The following is an 18,476-nucleotide window of genomic DNA, read 5'->3' as shown; positions in this document are numbered from 1 at the left end:
TGTTCCCACCAAGATTGTGCATTTTGTATTTTATTTTTTTTGGATACTGAAATCGGAGGGGTACTTGGCATTGATCATCTAATCTTTTAGGAATCAGTAATGTGAAGGCAAAAAAAGGTATGGGAACAAATCAGCTTTTAATTAAATAACGGAACGAACCAAGCTCATGCGTCCTGTTGTAACTGGGCAGAAACACTGGGCAGTGAATTTGACTTTGGACTCCGTTTAAAGCTTCACAGTCTGTTCTTCCCTCATGCTAGCTCCAATCCCAGTCAGTCACACACACACACACACACACACACACACACACACACACTCCTCATGCATTGTTCTGTGACATTTGAGCTGTTTCCTTGGAGACATTTTTTGAATGCCACCTGAGAGAAACATTTAGAGTTGTGCTTCCTGGGAGGTCCTTTATTGGTATCTGTGAATGCTCTCTGTGTGTTAGTGACTTATTTTTTATTTACAAATATGTGTGTGTGTGTGTGTGTGTGTGTGTGTGAATGTTCACATTGGTATCTATTAATGGATGCTGTGCCTTTTTTAATGAGGCAGCCTGGATGGCCCAGAGGATGCTCGCTCAGTGACAGCAGCACTCTGCCGAAGAGACTATTTACATAATACTGTGTGCACACAAGCATGTCTGTGTGACTGAGACTGAATAAAAGAGAGGCAGCGAGAAAGAGGGGAGTTTTGTGTTTGAGCATTATTGTGTGCACTCTCTTTCTCACATATAAAAATCCCCTATTGTTATTCCACATTTTTGTACATGCCATCCCTTCGCCCATTTCTTTTTTATACTTCCTGTTGGTTTGCCTCGTGTTGCTCCCTCCCCTGAATTCTTATTTCCCACAAACACCTTGACCGACTCACGCCGCCTTTTGTTCTCCCTTTCTCTCCAGGACACTGGCAGCACAAGGTTATTTACTTTTTAGCAAGGCTACAAAATAAAATCCTCCCTTTCTTGAAAGCCAAACATTGTTGAAAAATGTCTGCTGTCTCATTTATGCACCAGCATTTGAATTTAAAATCAGGGGATTTTAGGTCTGTCTCTAATTTTTTCTTCATGTATTTTTGAGTTATATAAATGTTGGTATTTCATGAAAATGCTTGAAGATTGGATGTGCAGATTATATAATACACATTTCTTCCTGAAAGTCAGACCCATGAAATACCCTCTGCAGTGCAAACACTGTAGTTTTACTTTTTCTTTTTTTAGCTTACTTAGAGGGAATAAGTAGCTCATTTGCACTTTCTCTGCAATTTCCTCGCTTCTTTCAAATACTGGAAATCTTTTCTTTGCTGTCAACATTGCAAAAAGGACCTCATGTACTCTAAACTGAGCTGATCCATGTTCTTCCAGCAGTAAACAACTTTTGGGTGCAGTAGGGACATAAAGCCCATGTGACAACAGTTTGAATCAGTCCGCCGCTTCTTATGAAATGTGATTATTTGTCAGTGAGAATTGATGTTTTGTTTGTCGCGTAATCAAAGACGCTACGACTTTGAATCTAAAAAAAGGAAAAGATATCATGTTGCAGTCGTAAGTGACCACAGACACTCTCTGAACCAAAGCATCTTCTTTCTGCCGTTTGGAGGATCTCATTACCTCCTATTCGGTGTAAATGAGTTCTTCTTCGTTTCCTTTTTTTAACCTCTCTGGCTCCCTCTCCACTGACAGTCTAAGCTTGTCAGAGGCAGACAAATAACAATCCTAATGGGGCCTTGCAAACAACAGCCAAAGCTGTCATGAAGTTTTTCCCCATTCATTACTGTAGTTGTCATATATGTTCTGCATTTGAGGTATAATGCAGTTCATTACTGTGTCTTGAGGGGGGACATATTTTTTCTGAAGCTGAAGCTGTTTGTTTTGCTTACTGATAGTTGCAGTTTTTAGATTTGAAAATTAATTGAGCGATAGGGCACATCCAAAACCATTCTCATTCTCAGTTATTGCTATAAGGCACTTAACAATGCAAAGACTCTTGCTCAAGGGCACCTCAGCGGTAGTTAAGGAGAAGGAGAGCATTGCTCTTTCACTTCCTCCTCTGAGACAAGAGAGGAGAAGAGAGGACTGTATTTGTCCTTTAATCCTCGCACTTGTTTGGCCTTGAGCTGTTCCTAAGCTGGTTCTGGCTGGAGGGCCCCTGGACAAAATGCTTGGCATACAGATGAAGGCACGGGACAAACACATGTGCAAAGGTACGCACAACACACACACACACACACACACACACACACACACACACACACACACACACACACCCACGTGATAAGTTGAAGTGGTGCTTTTGAGAATAAGGAGTAGAGATGTGCGTGGTCATTTGTAAGTATGCTCAGTATGACTGATATAGAGTGTGTATATATGCGTATATATGTGATGTGTGTGTGTTTGTGTGCATGTATGTCGGAGATTCTAAAACATTATTCTTCAGACGTTTTCTTAAGTGGGCAGCTGCTCCTCTTGTCCTTGAGTGTTTTCAGCAACACTGAAACCAGACAAGAGGGGTGAGATGGTAGTTGACCCCAATACTCCTTATTTTCCTAACAATACCTTTTTGTGTGCGTGTGAAAATCAAATCGCCATTTATCAAGTGCACATAAGAACATATAATGTGTCTTTGTACATGCATGGCTGTTTATAATCTAAAGCTTCAGTGAGGGGATTTTAGGTGTTAATGAACCCTGACTGAAATTAATATTGACGACTCTTTATGACTTCCTGAAGCAGTCAAGAAAATCAACCACAACAGTATAATTCATATGGTGTAAATGCCTGAACCACAGCTGCAGGGTAGGTGTCGGATAAACTGCTCGAACAGCAGGATGAGATTTTTCCTCCGAAAAACATTTCTATAATAACGAAGCATTTACAGAAAAAAAATGCTCATGAGTAAAAGAGGTATTGCTAGTTTCACAGGGGGGGGGGGGCAGAAAAATGTACACAAACTTATTTCATTTTAATTATATCCCAGGAGGGGGCACAGATGGCCTAGCAGTTAGGTTATGCCCCATATATGGAGGATAAGTCCTCCAAGACGGCAGCCAGGGTTTTGAGTCCGACCTGTGGCTGCTGTCCTCTCCTGCATGCCACTCCCCACTCTCTCTCTCTCTCTCCCTCCCCTCTCTCTCTATGCTATACTATGCTTACATACTGACAAGGTGTGTATCTGGAAGACGAAATACATGAATTAATTAACAAAATGATTCAATGACTCCACAAATTGCTCAAAATGTATTTAGCCTTTTTTTCCATTACACCTCTGTCTCATCATCTTAATGCTCCTTTTTTCCCCCACTTTAACATTTAACAAAACAAAATTTGCAAATTTTGAAGCAAGCTCCCCGTTCAGGGAGTCCAACCCAATGACTGTCCTTTCAACCAGCACCAGAAGCCTGGGCTACTTACCAACAACCAACCAGCCATACAGGCAACATTAGAGCACAATGCACTTACTAAGGTACAGCAATTTGTCTCTCTCTCTCTTCTTCTCACTCTCTTTCTCTGCCCTTCCTCTCCTCCACAGTAATCAACAGAGGCTTATGTAACTCTCTCTACCTGTGCTTATCTCTCCCTAACACACACCGACAGGCACATTGGCTGCCTTACTAATAACACGCTAGCTCATTCTGGGAGGGGAAACAGAGGGAGAGAGAGAGCGGTTGGGGGGGGGGGACAGGAAAGGCGTGAATAGGAGAGAAGAAAAAGAGCAGTGCAGGGAGTGAGGAGTGAGGGAAGGAAAGGACTAAAGGAGAGAAGGTGAAAGAGGAGTGTTAGGAGGTGACAGTGAAAGGATGATGATGAAAGGAAACAGTGCTATTCTTGCTTGCTCCTGCCCAAACAAAGCTGCTCTTTCTACAAAACCCACTATCATTTCCCCAAACACTGACTGACTGACAGAAAGAAATGGCTGCTCCTCTGAGAGACCAGGAGAGAAGAGGTGAAAGCTGGCTTTGGGGTAACAAAAAAAGGCACTTCCTTTTCAGGTATACTCACGGCCTGATGCAAGCACACAAATACAAAATCTTAAAACCTTTTCAGGTATTCTGCTCTGCCATGTCCCATCATTTTATCCTCAACTGGAGCAGCTATGCTGTGCCAGCCGTATCAAATGATTATCCTTGCCTTTCCAAAAGATTTATAATATGGCAAAGGCAAAAACAAACCCTCGCCCTGCTGTCTTTTAATTAAATGGACAAAAAAAGGAGGGCTATGTCCTTGTTTGGAGCAGCATTAGTGTGCATGAGTACAGATGGCGCTTTCAGCAGGAGGAGAAACAAAGAGACTTTTAAGAGTGGAGGTGCCCTGTGCTTAAGCCTTTGTCAGAGCAGGGCTTCTACCATCTGTCTGCTACAGTATGTGTATACTGTATGTGTCCATGTATTGATGTGCATATCTGTATGTGAGGGGTTCAGGCAAAAAAAGATGGTAGCACAAGTCAAGGCTGCAGTTATCAGAGCTTGAGGGTGCACCTCTCTGCTCGCATTACCTTGACCGTTCTGTTCTCTACTACCGAACAGACAGAGAACAGGGATTCAGTGTGGTGTCAGTCTGAAGGAGAACATCCATTATTCAAGTCAAGAAGAAGAGAGAATGCACCGAGTGAGCAGAGGAAGAGTAGTCCCTCTGAGGAAAAAATAGTGCAAACATGAGTGGTGTGAACACAAGAAGAAGCTCAATTTCCATGGCACTGAAAAGACAGGCAGAAGTGGCAGTATGAAGCGGGCCTTCGCGCAAGTTCAACGCCATGCATGCTGCATTGCTGTTTAGTACTGAGATCCATGCAAATGAAATATTACACACATAAGTGAGCAGAGTTTAGGTGAAAATATATTGATGTTGAAGTGAGAATATCTACAGTATATTGCGGAGTTTATGTTTTTGGAAATGTCACCAGACAATAGTGCAGCTACGTATTCTGACAAGAGTTTAAATTGACTCAGAATATGATCTGATCTGACTAAGCATTGACCTGCTGATAATTGAATCCCTATTCCCACTTCCCTGCATAACATAAAGTACGTCTAAAAGCTTTCCCTTAAGTGGAATAACTCACAACAGTCATCTAAAAGCAGCAGGACAAATATTTGTGTCCAAAATGCAGCTTTTAACAAGAAAAAAAAGCCACCACAAGAACAATAGTATAATGTGGATTATGATCAAATAGATCTTCAGTAAGTTATTAGTGACCAGAATACAGCTCCTGCACTGTGATGTCACATTGTTCTAAGCACCTGAGCACATGGACCCAGTTTTCCTGGGAACAAATTAGACTCTCTCCAATCTGCTCATGTATTTCTTGCTCTGTTTTCCATTCTTTCATCTAAAAATACTGAGCTACAAGGGAAAAGCGCTCTGTTCTTCTTGGCTTTCTTCCCAAATTATCAGACCAACCCAAGTTGTGTTTCAGTCCTAACTGCACAAGCTTCGTTAAAAAACGTACAGGGCTGAGTCACAAAGCAAGTTATCTTCAGACTATTTTGGCAGAAGTGTCATTTTAGTTTGACGTACACACAAAATCAAATTTGTATAGCCTCAAACAAACAGTGTCGGTAACACTTCCTGTGTTGATCACTGAGTGAAAATACATTTGTGCAACCAAACATGACATGAGCAGACTTTCAATAACTCCATAAATATAATCTCAACTTTAAAAGGTACATGTTGTGCCTCAGGCAGCATGTTTTTTAATGTAGCACTGAACTTCACAAACAGTCAAGTGTTTGTGCTGTTTTTTTTGTTTTTTTTTAACTGAAGGAGTAAGTCTGAGATGTTTTATTTCCAGACAGCTCTATATATGTTACTAAATAACACCAACGGGTCTGAAGAGCTTTCAAACACTGAAGATTCAAATCAGCAACATTTCAAGGTAAATCTTCTTTAATTTAATGGCATGCCATATCAGCAGCAACTGGCCCTCGTACAACTGCAGCTAAATAAGATGTTTGTTTTTTTTTCATTTCTGACTGGCTATCACTATGTTCAGTTGTATGATGCCGTGAGCGCTTGCGACTTGTTACCATGGGAATCATTCCCATTGCCTCCGACCATGCCACATGAAGGGAACTCAGCATCTGCGTTTTCACAGACAATCCTCGCACACAAAGAGCTGCAATTTAGTTTCACATCACAGCGTGTACAAACCGAGGATGTGGATCGATTGTATTTGCAGTCATTGATCAGGGAAGCAGTGATATCTGCTCATGCACAGTCCAAAGTTCAAGTCAAGGGAGGACCGTTTTTCTCAAAGTAAGAGGAATCGAGCCTGCACTATTTACTCTAATAAAGTGACATGTTATGTTTATCCATTCAGAGGGAATAAATGGACAAAAGAGGGGATAGAAGAACCAATAGAAAGAGGAAAAATAAAGAAATATCCTTGTAAATTTGATGTTATGTCCTCTCCCTGAGTCTCTGGGGCAATTTAGCACTTTAGTGGTATTGGTTTCTGTCGCCTCTGACTGAGAATGATGCTCACTGTGATGATTTCTAAGATCCTTCTTGTCTTCATGAACAGAAGAGTGACTGCAGGGTGTATCCTGCTGATGAGGAGGTCGTTTAGAGAACAGACTTCATGTTCCCAATTTAGCAGAGTAGGAGATGGGGATCATTGGCCCATCTGCCAGTGGTCACTGGAGAACATCCGTCACTTAAACAACCATATACCATTGCTGTTTCTATGTTGTGCTGTCTGGTCTTCACTCTAACAGAGAGCCTTAACTGTTCCTGTGGTAAATGGTTGGGTGTGTTTAAAATACATCCTTTGTTCTGTAGAATCAATGGAAAGCTGTATTCAAGCACTAATGATGTATAAATTGGATAAATATGGTTGCACAATGAAATAATGATCAACAGTATACAGTATGTTTGAACTGAGCCTGCCTTCAGTCTTGACTTCTCAGAGACAGAGTGCACAGGTCGAGTCTGTTTCAAGACATCTTGGTAAAATCAACAGTTGGAAAAAAGGTTAAAAAAAAGAGACCGTTTTGCTGCCACTGTTATGACTGTGCTTGACTTTGGCGGTGTATTATACAAGCAGGCCTCTTCTCGAAGCTCACATGCTCTGGATCACTGAGCTTTGAGGTTCATCAAATCCCTCACTCATCACTGTTTGTTCTATGCACGTTACATGGTCTTCTTATGTTCAGACGTAGACTTAACATGGTGTATTCTTATTTACAATTGTACAGTAGGTCTATCTTTCCTACTTTACAACCTACATCAGAAGAGTACAGTAACTTATAATCTACAGTATTAGGATGTTTCCTTACTGTCTGTTCCAAAGGTTAGAACTGAGGACGGAAAAATGGCTTTTACCTTTGTGCACCTTTTCTTTGGAAGAAATTACCAAAAAAAAGAGACCTGGGGCCTCATGTATAAACAGTGGATACTTACTAAAATGTTGTGTACACTCAAATGTTATGGATGTGAGAAAGTCAGTGTGGCGTGAGAATAGCTGTGGACCCTGCCACAAATTCTAGTCCAGCAGTGAAAATGTGCAGGTCGTCACACAAACTCTGTCGCAGTGCCAACCTACAACGTGCTGAAACATGCTAACATAACTACTGACTGAACTATGTTTATGAAGTGGAATTAATAAAATCATATCGTTTCAATATTTTGATCTTTAATCTTGATTATGTTTGACATCAAAATGTGGGAAAACAAAAGCACATAACTTAACCACTGTGCCAAAACCGTAATTGCAAGTAAAGTGAAAAGTATTCTGTCTTGATGTGGTGAGATCTAACACATCAGCAACTGCACAGTTGCTGAGGGGCACAGAGATCCATGATGCACAGGAAGCGGGGTGCACTCCCACCTCCTGTGAAAGCATGCAGCCTGCTGCACAATGTGGCGAACCAACCATGTGTGTCTGTGCCTCAGGAGCTGCAGCTGGACAAACCCTGGCCATGCACCCAAAAACGAGCCAAACGCAGCAGCTATATAACACCGTTTGGATGTGACACATGATGTAAAACAACACATTAAGTTGAGGCAAACATTTCTTTTCCTTTTTTTTTTTTTTAAATGATTTTTTTACTGCACTTCATTTGCTGCATGTATCTCATATCATACATTATGTGTGTAAGTATACCTGCTAATCTGTCAGAAACTTTGTGACCTGCTGCCACTGGCCATCCTGACAAAAGATATTTTTAACCTCAATGAGTTTTTTTTTCTCCTGGTTAAATAAAAAAAATAAAAATAAAAAGGATGTCCCTTAAGTCAGATTGGACAAAAAATCCCACTAACTGAATGTTACAGATTCTCTTCTTCTCCAGGGACTTGCTTTCATTTAACAATAATGAAATTGAGACGTCTATGACACTGCATCAGCTTTCGACCCTAAACCAGTCCGACGCCACAAAACTATCTGTGTCTCCCGCTTTCTTCTCTTCTTTTTCTGTGCTCACATTTTTAACAGTCACAGGAGAGTTTTAATTTGCAGCCCATTTCTCTCATAATGGCAGTGAGTGTGTGGGTGTTTGTGTGTGTGCTGTACTGTAACTGAGAGAAGAAATAGATGAGTCAATGATGCCAGCATACTATTCTCAGGGACGCTCTGAAGTCTCCATGATTTTAATCACCAGCAAGTCTAACATCTAATTAATCATTAACATTTCTCCTGCTGATCCGTATCCCTCTGGAGACACCTTGCAGAACATCTCTCTCTCTCTCTCTCTCTCTCTCTCTCTCGCTCTCTCTCTTTCCCACATTATTCTCATTTGAGTTTGCGTTTGAGTGTTTGCAGACAATAGTGGATCTCTGTGTATTTCAGTTTAAGCTTGTATAGTATGTAGGTTCATAGGACAGCAATTACTGTAGCTGAAGTTGTTAGCAAGGTCTCAGTGTTCACACAACTTGTGCTAGAGGTGTGAGAGAGTACACTGACATGTGAGAAATTCACAGCCAACATGCTACGAGATTAAAATTGTGCCTGGAAACAATTGTGACAAAACACCAAAGACCTGCCAACATCCGATACCGCCACTGTCGTGTCATTAAGAGACAGAAGTCACATTTTGCATGTCACTTAATAATATTAAATGTAAAGTGTACATGCTGTTTATCTATGAGAGTTGCATGGTATGAGAAATGTTTTTAATTTGGGTCGTAATTATAACATTAAAACCGTAAAAAAAGAAAGAAACAGTGGTTAAGAAATAAGACATCGCAAAAAAAAAAAAAAAAAAAAATAATAATAATAATAATAATATATATATATATATATATATATATATATATATATATATATATATATAAAATACGTGTGATGTGTTATAGTTAACCTTTAATTTTTATTCTGATTAGTTTTTTTTTTTTAAGATTTGAACTGGCAATGTCCACATCCACTCAAGTTGAAATGATTTCCTTTACTGTTAACAGTGGCCTGCTGGGTTTAAAGGTCACATATGATACTCTCTTCAACACGTTAAAATAAGTCTCAGGGCTCCGTAAAACATGTAGAGAGGAAGTATACAAAATTAAATATGAATCACTTGAAAGAAATCCCCTCAGAGCAGCACCAGCTTCTCATTTAGAGCAATTTGTGCTTGGGTCAGGTTAGCCAGGTAAGTCACCATCAAAAGATCATTGATGTTGGAATTGAGCATATTCTCAAAGTCCAAAGAGGTTTCTTACTCAAAATCCATTCTGGTCTTGTGTTTTATCAAACCCCTCTATTTCAGCCCCGTTCAGAACAGGCTGTTTCTGTGTCTGTAGCTTTAAATGCAAATGAGCTGTGTTCGACCCCGCCCCTCGACAGAGAGACGTGGCTTTGGCTTTCTATCACCGTGCCCAAATGTTTGCAATGTAAAAGCAGACTCAGAGGGGAGTACAAACACCTAGCTGTGGAGCGCCACTTGCCTGGGGGAGAGGTTACTGCCCTTTGTGCCGCATGAAGTGAAAATGTCCAAACGGCAAAGTGCAGCAGGAAAATGGCGGACATGACATAGGTATTAGAGCAACATGGTAAAGAGTATTTCAGCATAATATGTGACCGTTAAAGTTCATCCTGAGAACAGTGTTGTGAAAGTTCACGCTCAAAAAAAAAAAACCTAGCTCATAGTTCAGTTCTCAAATATTAAAATGAATGAGCTCATGATCAAAGTTCACAAAATCAAATGTTGAACTAAATTTACAGTCCAAAAAGTGAAAGTATTCCTGTTCATTTATTCTTCTTTCTTTTTTTTTTTTAGCTGCAACAAACTTCTCTTATGTCTCTGTAGCCTCCTACGCTTACTTCCCTTCTATTCATCATTAACTCGATAATTTTACCCTAATTAAGAACATAAATTACGTACTATGAAATTTGTTTCAGTTTGATGAAAATCATAAGGATAGATCAGGTAGCAGGAAACTCGAGCGCTGAAGTGCTTTGCAAGATCCTGAATTAACTTCCCCAGAATATATTCAGAATAAAAGCATATTTTGTGAAAATACAGGTATTGTCATCACAGAAAAAAAACAGAGATCAAGCTTTTACTTTGGAAAGAATTTCACGTGCATGTTTGGTGCTACATATCGGCTGTAGACACACAAAGCTCAGCACCTCTTCGTAACTCGGAATGTGAGTGTGAAGGGTGAACTCACGTTCTCATTCATGAGATGAGACTTGAGCTATTCTGTTCACCAAAACTGTGAGTGCCTTAAATGAAGAACACGGCTTAACAACACAAATGAAGTGGCCTTGATGATTTATGCTGCTATGTTTTAATACTTTTGATGTTGAGCAAAGAAACAGACCAAGATAAGTCAAAACATTTTACTATTAGCTTCTATGTATTAAATAAAAAACACACTTTATCGGTGGGATTTTTAGGTTGTATATGCCAGAAAGTGATATCAGAATTTGTAGTCTATAATAATATTTAGAGTGAAATGTGTGATAATCTGAGTGTCAGTTTTATTTCAAAGGAAATCAAAAGAACCTTTTTAAGAGTCAATTAACTTTTTTTGTAAAGCAATTTTTTAAATCCGAGTGTTCACTTTATTCAGAAAAGTGCGGTATAATTGCTTTATCTGGACGTGTGTGCGTGAGAACGCTCAAGTTAAAAAATGGAACGTTGTCAGTCAAAAATGAACATGTAATAAATGCCACAAACTATTCCCTTACTGTGACTCAAACCCTTCAAAAAGGCTTTGGCTGAAAGGATGTTTTCTGTGGTCTTGACGTGTGTCGTGTGACTTTTTCTCTTCAGTTGGGTCCAGTGGGTTAAGGAACATGTTGTCATGTCTGTTAGTAAAATCTAATCAGCAGCAACAACTTTTGTGTTAAGGACAGGTTTTTCTTTTACTAAACACTTCTATAGGCCTGTCTACATTTCCCCTCCCTCCCATCCTTTCCATTGTCTCCCTAGCCTCCCTTCACCCCTTGTCTACACTCCACTCCGTCTCACTTTTCCCCTCGCCTCTCTATCCTTTCCTCTGATTCCCCATCTCCTCTCAGCCTCCCTCCTCATCTTCTCAGTGTGTACAGACAGGCGTGCACTTGAGCGCCAGCAGTGATTTATTCTGCTTAGGCAAATGAGTGTGGCTTACAGCATGCTGCTCCCTTTCTGCTTCATCAGTACACATTGCACATAACACTGAAGCAGGTTGCAGCCTGTAGGCACACACACACAGACACAACCCCTGAAATGGATCTATGAGATGTGCTGGAGGGGTTCTTCTGCAGCACAATGGGCTGATGTGATTCATTCTTGTGTTTCGGATGGAGCAAAATGTGTAATTGAGCATGTATATTTCACAGCTTGTGTTATCATTGTGCTTACTTTGGGGCCGTCAGTTGGCCTGTGGTTCATTAAATTGCCTTTTGAGGTCACTTTCTAGGTTTAGTGGACAACAGGGCAAAGGGGTATGGCTGAAAGAAACTTCATACCTACACAAATGTTTTTCAGACACTGATGTCTGTCAGGATATAGCAAGTGTATTTTAAACTCAGCAAATCTTGCATAAATCTTTTTTACACTTTATACAATAAACAGTGATCCACTGTTTTAGTTGCATCAGACCTGCTACTCATCTCAAAACCATGACAGTCACTTTGAACGACAATGTTAAAGGTCTTTCTCCTATTCTCCTATCTCCTATTGACGTTATATTACAATTATACAGCAAATCTTTGGCTCTGAATATGTATTGCTTGTTGTGCAGCAGTTGTAAAGTCTTCGGCTTTGTTTATTGCAAAGAAAATGTAACTGATGAGCATGGTTGTATCAGTTCTTTGTGTTACTTACTTTTACTGTGAACATTGATTTAAATGTAATTATATTAGAAAATGTTGTTGTGCCACACTAACTTCCAGGATCAAAGCTGGCCTGTGTATGTTATATATATAGGTTTGGCTGATCTGCTGTGTCTTTGTGAAAGGGAGGAGGTGCTGCCCCATGGATACCTGTGACCTGGTCGACGAGGATGCGGGAGGTGATAATGCGTCCGTACTGGGAGAAGAGCTGCTCCAGCTCCTTCTGAGTCATAGTCTTGGGAAGGCCGCTCACATACAGGTTAGCGTCACGAATAGAGGCTGAGCTGGGTCGTGCGTATGACACCTATGAGGAAAGACAAAAACATGTTAGGATTTGTATAAATAAATCAGGACTCTGTATTCATAAGCAACATGGAGGGGTGGATTTACAGGATTACAAAAATACATGGATTTTATTTGTGTGTGTGTGTGTGTGTGTGTGTGTGTGTGTGTGTGTGTGTGTGTGTTTTGGATGGGCAGGGGAGTGGACCATTGGAACCACAGGGAGAAAATTGTGACTATATTCTCCCCGAACAGCCTGCCATTGGGGATTATCGTTGTCAGAAAAAGACTTAGCTGCTTAGGACACTGGGGAGTTAACACTCGAGTTGTTTGCTGCTGGGAGCAGAGGAAACTTTGTTCCCTTGAGTAGAAACCACAGGTGTTTTACTTTGAAAGGAAAGCCCAGCAAGCCAGGGGAACAGAATTAATCATACAAGGACTCTAATGAAAAAGTGCACTGAGTTTAATGTTAGATCATAAAAACATTAGTTTATCTGCACTGGTTATAGATATCTTTTTGTTGGCTTTGAAATGAGAGTTAGAGTAATAAGAGTAAAATTGAACAACTTCAACCCTTTAAAAAAATAAGGACATCATTTATACATTATTGGTTCTCTGCGTTGTCATTAGCATGACCATATTTATCTGCACTTGTCTCTCTGAAGCATTTAAAGGTGTCATGTTCCATAGATGACAGACTCCCAAGATGCTTTGCTTCCTTTTTTTTTTTTTATCTCCCAGCACAGATTTCACAGAGTGGTGAATCCAACAACAACTTTACATAATAAAGACTTTTTGTACATAATTACATGACTAAACTATTTCCCAGGTCTTCACTTTCAGAACTTTTCTAGTCTTTTTTGTCTTTAGTTTTCGACAGTGTTAACTCTTTTGAAATGTTTGAGATTTAACACACTGTCCAAACCTTTTTTTGGAAACATAGTTGGCAGCGAAAATCTACCTTTCAGGCTAGATTTTTACATGTATTTCTTTATAGGCAGGTACTTCTCAATGAATTAAGACAACAATACAGAGTGCATGTTTTACAGCATTGTTCTTTCTGAATTGTGTGCATTCAGTCGAAGAAAAGCTGTACATGCACAATTAATCATAAAAACATCCCAACATCCTCATGTGTAGACCCAGTCTCTTGAGCAAAAGTTCAGCAAATCCCATTACTACTGCTGCTGACAGGAGCAGCTTTCCCCCGCAGTACTTTCATTACCTCTGACATGTGGATACATAAGCTATCAAATAGGGTTAAAGTCAGGCAAATATGGTGGCTATGCAGTCATATCCTCCGGCAGCAGCATGGAAATCCTGCTGAACTTTAAGGGTTGAAGAATAGGATTGGGAACAGCTGGCTTTCCCCATGTCTCGCTTTTCTTTTACACATCATTCTCTTCAGCATCTCAGCTCGGCTCTCGTGTTTTCCTCTCCCTCTTCACATCTTTCCGCTTCTCCGCTGCCTGGATCTGTTTTTCCCTCTGCTTCCTTCCTGCGTGCTGCGTCACTAAATCTTTCTCTCTCTTCCAGTTTCTGCCTCTTTTTTGTACCTCTTTTCTCCTCTGTGCAGCTCTCTCTCTCTCTCTCCATTTCTTCTTCTTGTCAGCCAACTCCAGATGTCTAATCCATCAACACCTCCTCAAGCTGTGAGCAGCACCGTGTACAAGTGTGTGGTGTAAGGTTTTTTGTGTGCACGCGTGCCCGTGAATGTTAGGAAAACTGTGTGTGAGGTTATTTACATGCATGTCGCAGTGAAATCCTCTAACCTTTGACATGCTGCTTCCCCTCATGCCTCAGCAGGAAAGCAGCATTGCTGACTAAATCGGAGGTGTCAGGGTGTAGGAAACGCCAGCTTCAAGACCAAGGCAAACACACGACAGAGAGTAAAATCGCTTGAGAGCGTGTGCACCTTATGGCCAAGCGTGTTCGTCACAAGGATGTGACGTGATAAGAGTGGCAAACTTCAATTCAAAATGACTGTGCTGCCGTTTAAATGTACCTCGTTATCTTTAGGGTATTACCGTCTGTTGTGGAGAGAGAAAGCAAGAAGAGAGGATAGTGGGAGAGAGGAAATGAAGTGTGAAAATGTGATAGTGGCAGACAGAGATGCAGAGTTGTCTTCTGTCATTACAAAGACTGCCTTTATCTCAGGAAGGCAACCTCTTGTGTCAGGAGAGTGTGAGCGTGAAAATCTGTGAACTCAGGACGCCAGGTTCAATAAAGACCGCAAGATTGTCACACTACACGAATGACCTTCAAATGTTTAAAGTCTACATTGATAAAGCCTGTAAAAAAAAAGGACTCCATGTTGGCCTTTTCATTTATTGAATAACTCTCGTGTATTGAGACAAGCGTTTTAAAGCTCAAACACTTGTGACTGATGCTCAGTGAAAGCTCTGCTTTGATTTACTGTGGACTACTCTGGAAAATCCACACGTGCATAATAGAGAACGCACAAACAGCTACAGAAAATGATCCTTTAGTAAGAAACACATCAAACATCCAGACATCAAAACTTAAAAAAATAAAATAAAAAAAATGTCTACACGCGTCTCCTAATAGAGCACATGAAGAAAATCATTGCCCAAAAAAATCACTGAGAATGGCTCAGAATGCACAGATCCAGCAGCTTAGCCAGTGAGCTGGCCATTAGATGGACTAAAATGAGTCAACATCAGACAGCAGTGTAGTGTGAGTGAAAGCTAGATTCATTTCAGCAGTGAATTTTCCCCAACAACTTTTAAAACCGCAGTGTTAATCAAAGCTGCAAAACAGAAGCAAAAAAAGAGCTCTTCATCCAAAAAAAAAAAAAAAAGGTCTGAATATGTTTTATCCCACTTGCTTTGTCAGAATTGGCCAATACTCAAGTCAATGCATAGGGAAGTAAAACATTGTATGAGAACCTTTCTGTAGATTATACTCATCAAAGACATCACACACACACACAACTCTCCCTCTCCTTTTCTTACAACATAAAGGAGCTGGGATGTGTAGCTGAACCAAGGCCAGGCACTACAGGCCAACATTGTCATGTGAATGGAAGGACTCTCTCAGGGATTGCCCATTCAAAAATACAGGCTAATCCAATGATATTAGATTGGATTAGATTACATGAGCTCAGATGAGAATCCAGGGATTACCACAGAGCATCAGATTACTGTTCAGCTGAACAGCCACCAGATACCAGCAAACACGCAGCAGAGGGGACGACAGAGGATGTGAGGGGAAGGTTTAGTCTTTAACGAGAAACATACTGTATGAATAACCAACCGCTGGTTAGATTTCCTTCTCAGTCTTTAAAACACGTCTGGAGGTGGGACAGCGCAGTGTTGGCACTGGTTTATGTTTTGCCTTGATGACATCCAACAACAAGCCTTCACATTAGTCATGCTATTAAAATGCACAAACAAAAACACAAACAGAAACAAAAAAACACAGCTGTCAGTTGTTGTTGTTGTTTTTTTAAATGCAGTGTTTGACATGCTCCTTCTTTCTAAACACCTATAATTTCACCTGTACATTTGACATTTAGAAGGTAATTAGCATATCATCCATGGTGAAATCTTTTGAATGTGCCTCTTTGATTTAGATGGTCTTTGTAATTCCTCATGCTTGTTAATCTTATCTTGCCCTTCAGCTCATTTGCTCACAGCATCGCTAACTAAAAGGACTTTGAGGAAGAAAAGCCTTTTACCAGTATGACAATCATTACTGAGTAAAATGATTGTGATGTCACTCATCACCTTGTAATTCATTTTTATTCTTTTGCTGAACTGTTTTTAAGCTCATGTTAAGCCACGCGCGACGTCGGTTACCTTGATTGTTTTGGTCTGAAGTCTGAGTCCATTTAACGTGTTGATGGCTTTCTCTGCGTCCTTTGGATCAATGTAGTTGACAAAGCCGTAGCCCAGACTCTGTCCTAGAATGGCAGAAAGAGAAAGAGAGACACGTTGAAAATGTTTTCATGATTCAGTATTTCATTATTCAGCTTGCCGATTGACAACTTGAAACAAATGTTCATCATTTATAGCTGCTATCCATACTTGAAGATTTAAGGAGAGACAGAGATGTGCCTCAATATTAGAAGAGACTCAAATGTACAAAAAGGAAATAGAGAACTAATACTTCCCCTCTGTTTTTAGATATCTCTATAACTCCCTACGTATAACATATATAATATATCTAATGTGTTAAAAAATGATGTTGTCGACCGGACATTGACCCCAGCACATCAGCCCCATCCTTAAACTGAAAATAACTCCACCGACACCCTGTTGAATATCATCATCATGCATCTATTCCTGGAGAATCCTTCACATCACTTCATCATCCCTGACAAGTTCACAATGATTCCTGCCCGGAGCACCAGGCGTCTTGGTGTGACTTCTGTCAACATGTAATTCCTGCTCAGTAGCCGCGAGCCAGCAGCTGGCAGAGGGCCTAATTTAACTCCTCCATTGAACACGCACCTTAAAACATCTGCAATTTTTTTCCAGAAAAAAAGTTAGATTCAGCGATAAGAAAACGTGTTTCTTCCCAATATTTCATGTCAAAATATGAATCACATTGCATAGATAATGTGTGTGTTTTTGGGTTTTTTTGCTGCCTTAATTGTTTGTCGCTTTTCATATTTGTGATCTGAGAGCATGAGCCATTAATTCAATCCATCATTTTCCTTGCTGGAGTTCGAGGTGTCAAACACTGAATGCTTTGAATGTCACGAATAAGCTCAAAATCTCCCTGAAATGCCCCCGACAAAATGCAGAGTAACAGTTCGTACAAACAACATATTTGTTACTGTCTTTGCAGCTGTGTAAAAGAGAGAGAGAGAGAGAGAGAGAGAGAAAAAAAATACCACCCCCAATTCCCTCGAAGCTCAAAGTGTCTTAGATAGCACACTGCCTTTGAGTGTGAAGCAGGCCTGACATCTCCCAGTGTTTCCCCGACAGATCAAGCCTTTCAACAGGCGTAGGACTTTAAGAGGACGCCTCCAGCCATCAGGGCCTTCAGTCGGCTAGTTTTCAACAAACAGCCTGGATCCACCGACACCACACACAAGCTCAAAGAATCGTAGTCAGTTTAAGAGGAGCGGCGTGCACACATTCACGCTAATGGGAACAGACAGTGGTTAGTCGGAGACAAACTGAATCACAAAATATGGAGCACGGCTGTTTCACAAAATAAATACATTTGGGCTGTGGATATCACAGCGCAGAGCAGCTCAGCAGCGAAGCGGTGGAAGGGCCAGGAGGGACTTGTAGTCCGAACATCAAACAGCTGATGGTTTTCTCTTCTTCCCTCCTCTTTTCCTCTGGATTAACTGTGGATTATCAGACGCTCTCTATTGTTAATTAAAAAAAAAAAAAAAAACTGCCATTCTCCAGATACCTCTGCTATTTATAACGAGCCCTCGTCTCTCTTCCCTCTCTTCCTCTCAACTGACACTAGGTGTTAAGTTTGTCAGTTTTATATGTAACTCACAAAAGCAGTGCTCTGTGGCGTCTCTTTTTTTTTTAATAGCTTAAACACAAAGAAGAGCAGGAATAATAAAGAGACAAAGAGAATTAGTTTTATTGAATACAAAATTCATGCCGCTTAAGCATGCCAACAAACCGTGATGGGTTATTAATAATATTATAAATAAGACAGTAACATACTTCTCCCAGTATTACATTATTTTCCACAAAAAAAAAAAAAAAAAAATTAAAAAAAGTTACAAAGCTTTATTTGAAACCATGTATGAATATTCCACTGAGTTTAAAACAAATACGGGTCTCCCACGGTTCTGCTTCTTCCTCAAACCTCCTCTCCCACTTTCCCGTCACCTTCCTCACCCCTCTCCCTTAACTTCAACAAGAGAAGTGCGGTTCGACGAGCGCCGCTACCAGAGGGGTTAGCTGAAAATGAAGTGCGCTTGCGAAGAGCACTCATGCA

General features: G+C 40.5%; 1 protein-coding gene across 14 annotated transcripts in view; it reads right to left on the bottom strand.

Annotated features, from left to right (window-relative positions):
* elavl4 (ELAV like neuron-specific RNA binding protein 4) overlaps window positions 1-18,476 on the bottom strand; it is a 77,376-nt gene that overhangs the window by 13,536 nt on the left and 45,364 nt on the right. For 10 of the 14 annotated variants that reach the window (XM_079350582.1, XM_079350576.1, XM_079350587.1 and 7 more), the window contains 2 exons: window positions 16,358-16,461; window positions 12,406-12,558 (listed from right to left, as the gene is read on the bottom strand). In XM_079350582.1, coding sequence (XP_079206708.1) covers window positions 12,406-12,558; window positions 16,358-16,461 — 257 coding nt within the window. Of the gene's footprint in view, window positions 1-12,404; window positions 12,559-16,357; window positions 16,462-18,476 lie in introns of all 14 variants that reach the window. The other 4 variants (XM_079350586.1, XM_079350588.1, XM_079350580.1 and 1 more) reach the window with 1 other exon arrangement.

This window comes from Symphodus melops, assembly GCF_947650265.1.
Source record: "Symphodus melops genome assembly, chromosome: 8".
Taxonomy (NCBI): Eukaryota; Metazoa; Chordata; class Actinopteri; order Labriformes; family Labridae; genus Symphodus; species Symphodus melops.
Note: the sequence above shows the minus strand (reverse complement) of the source record. Positions and strands in the feature narration are given on the sequence as shown.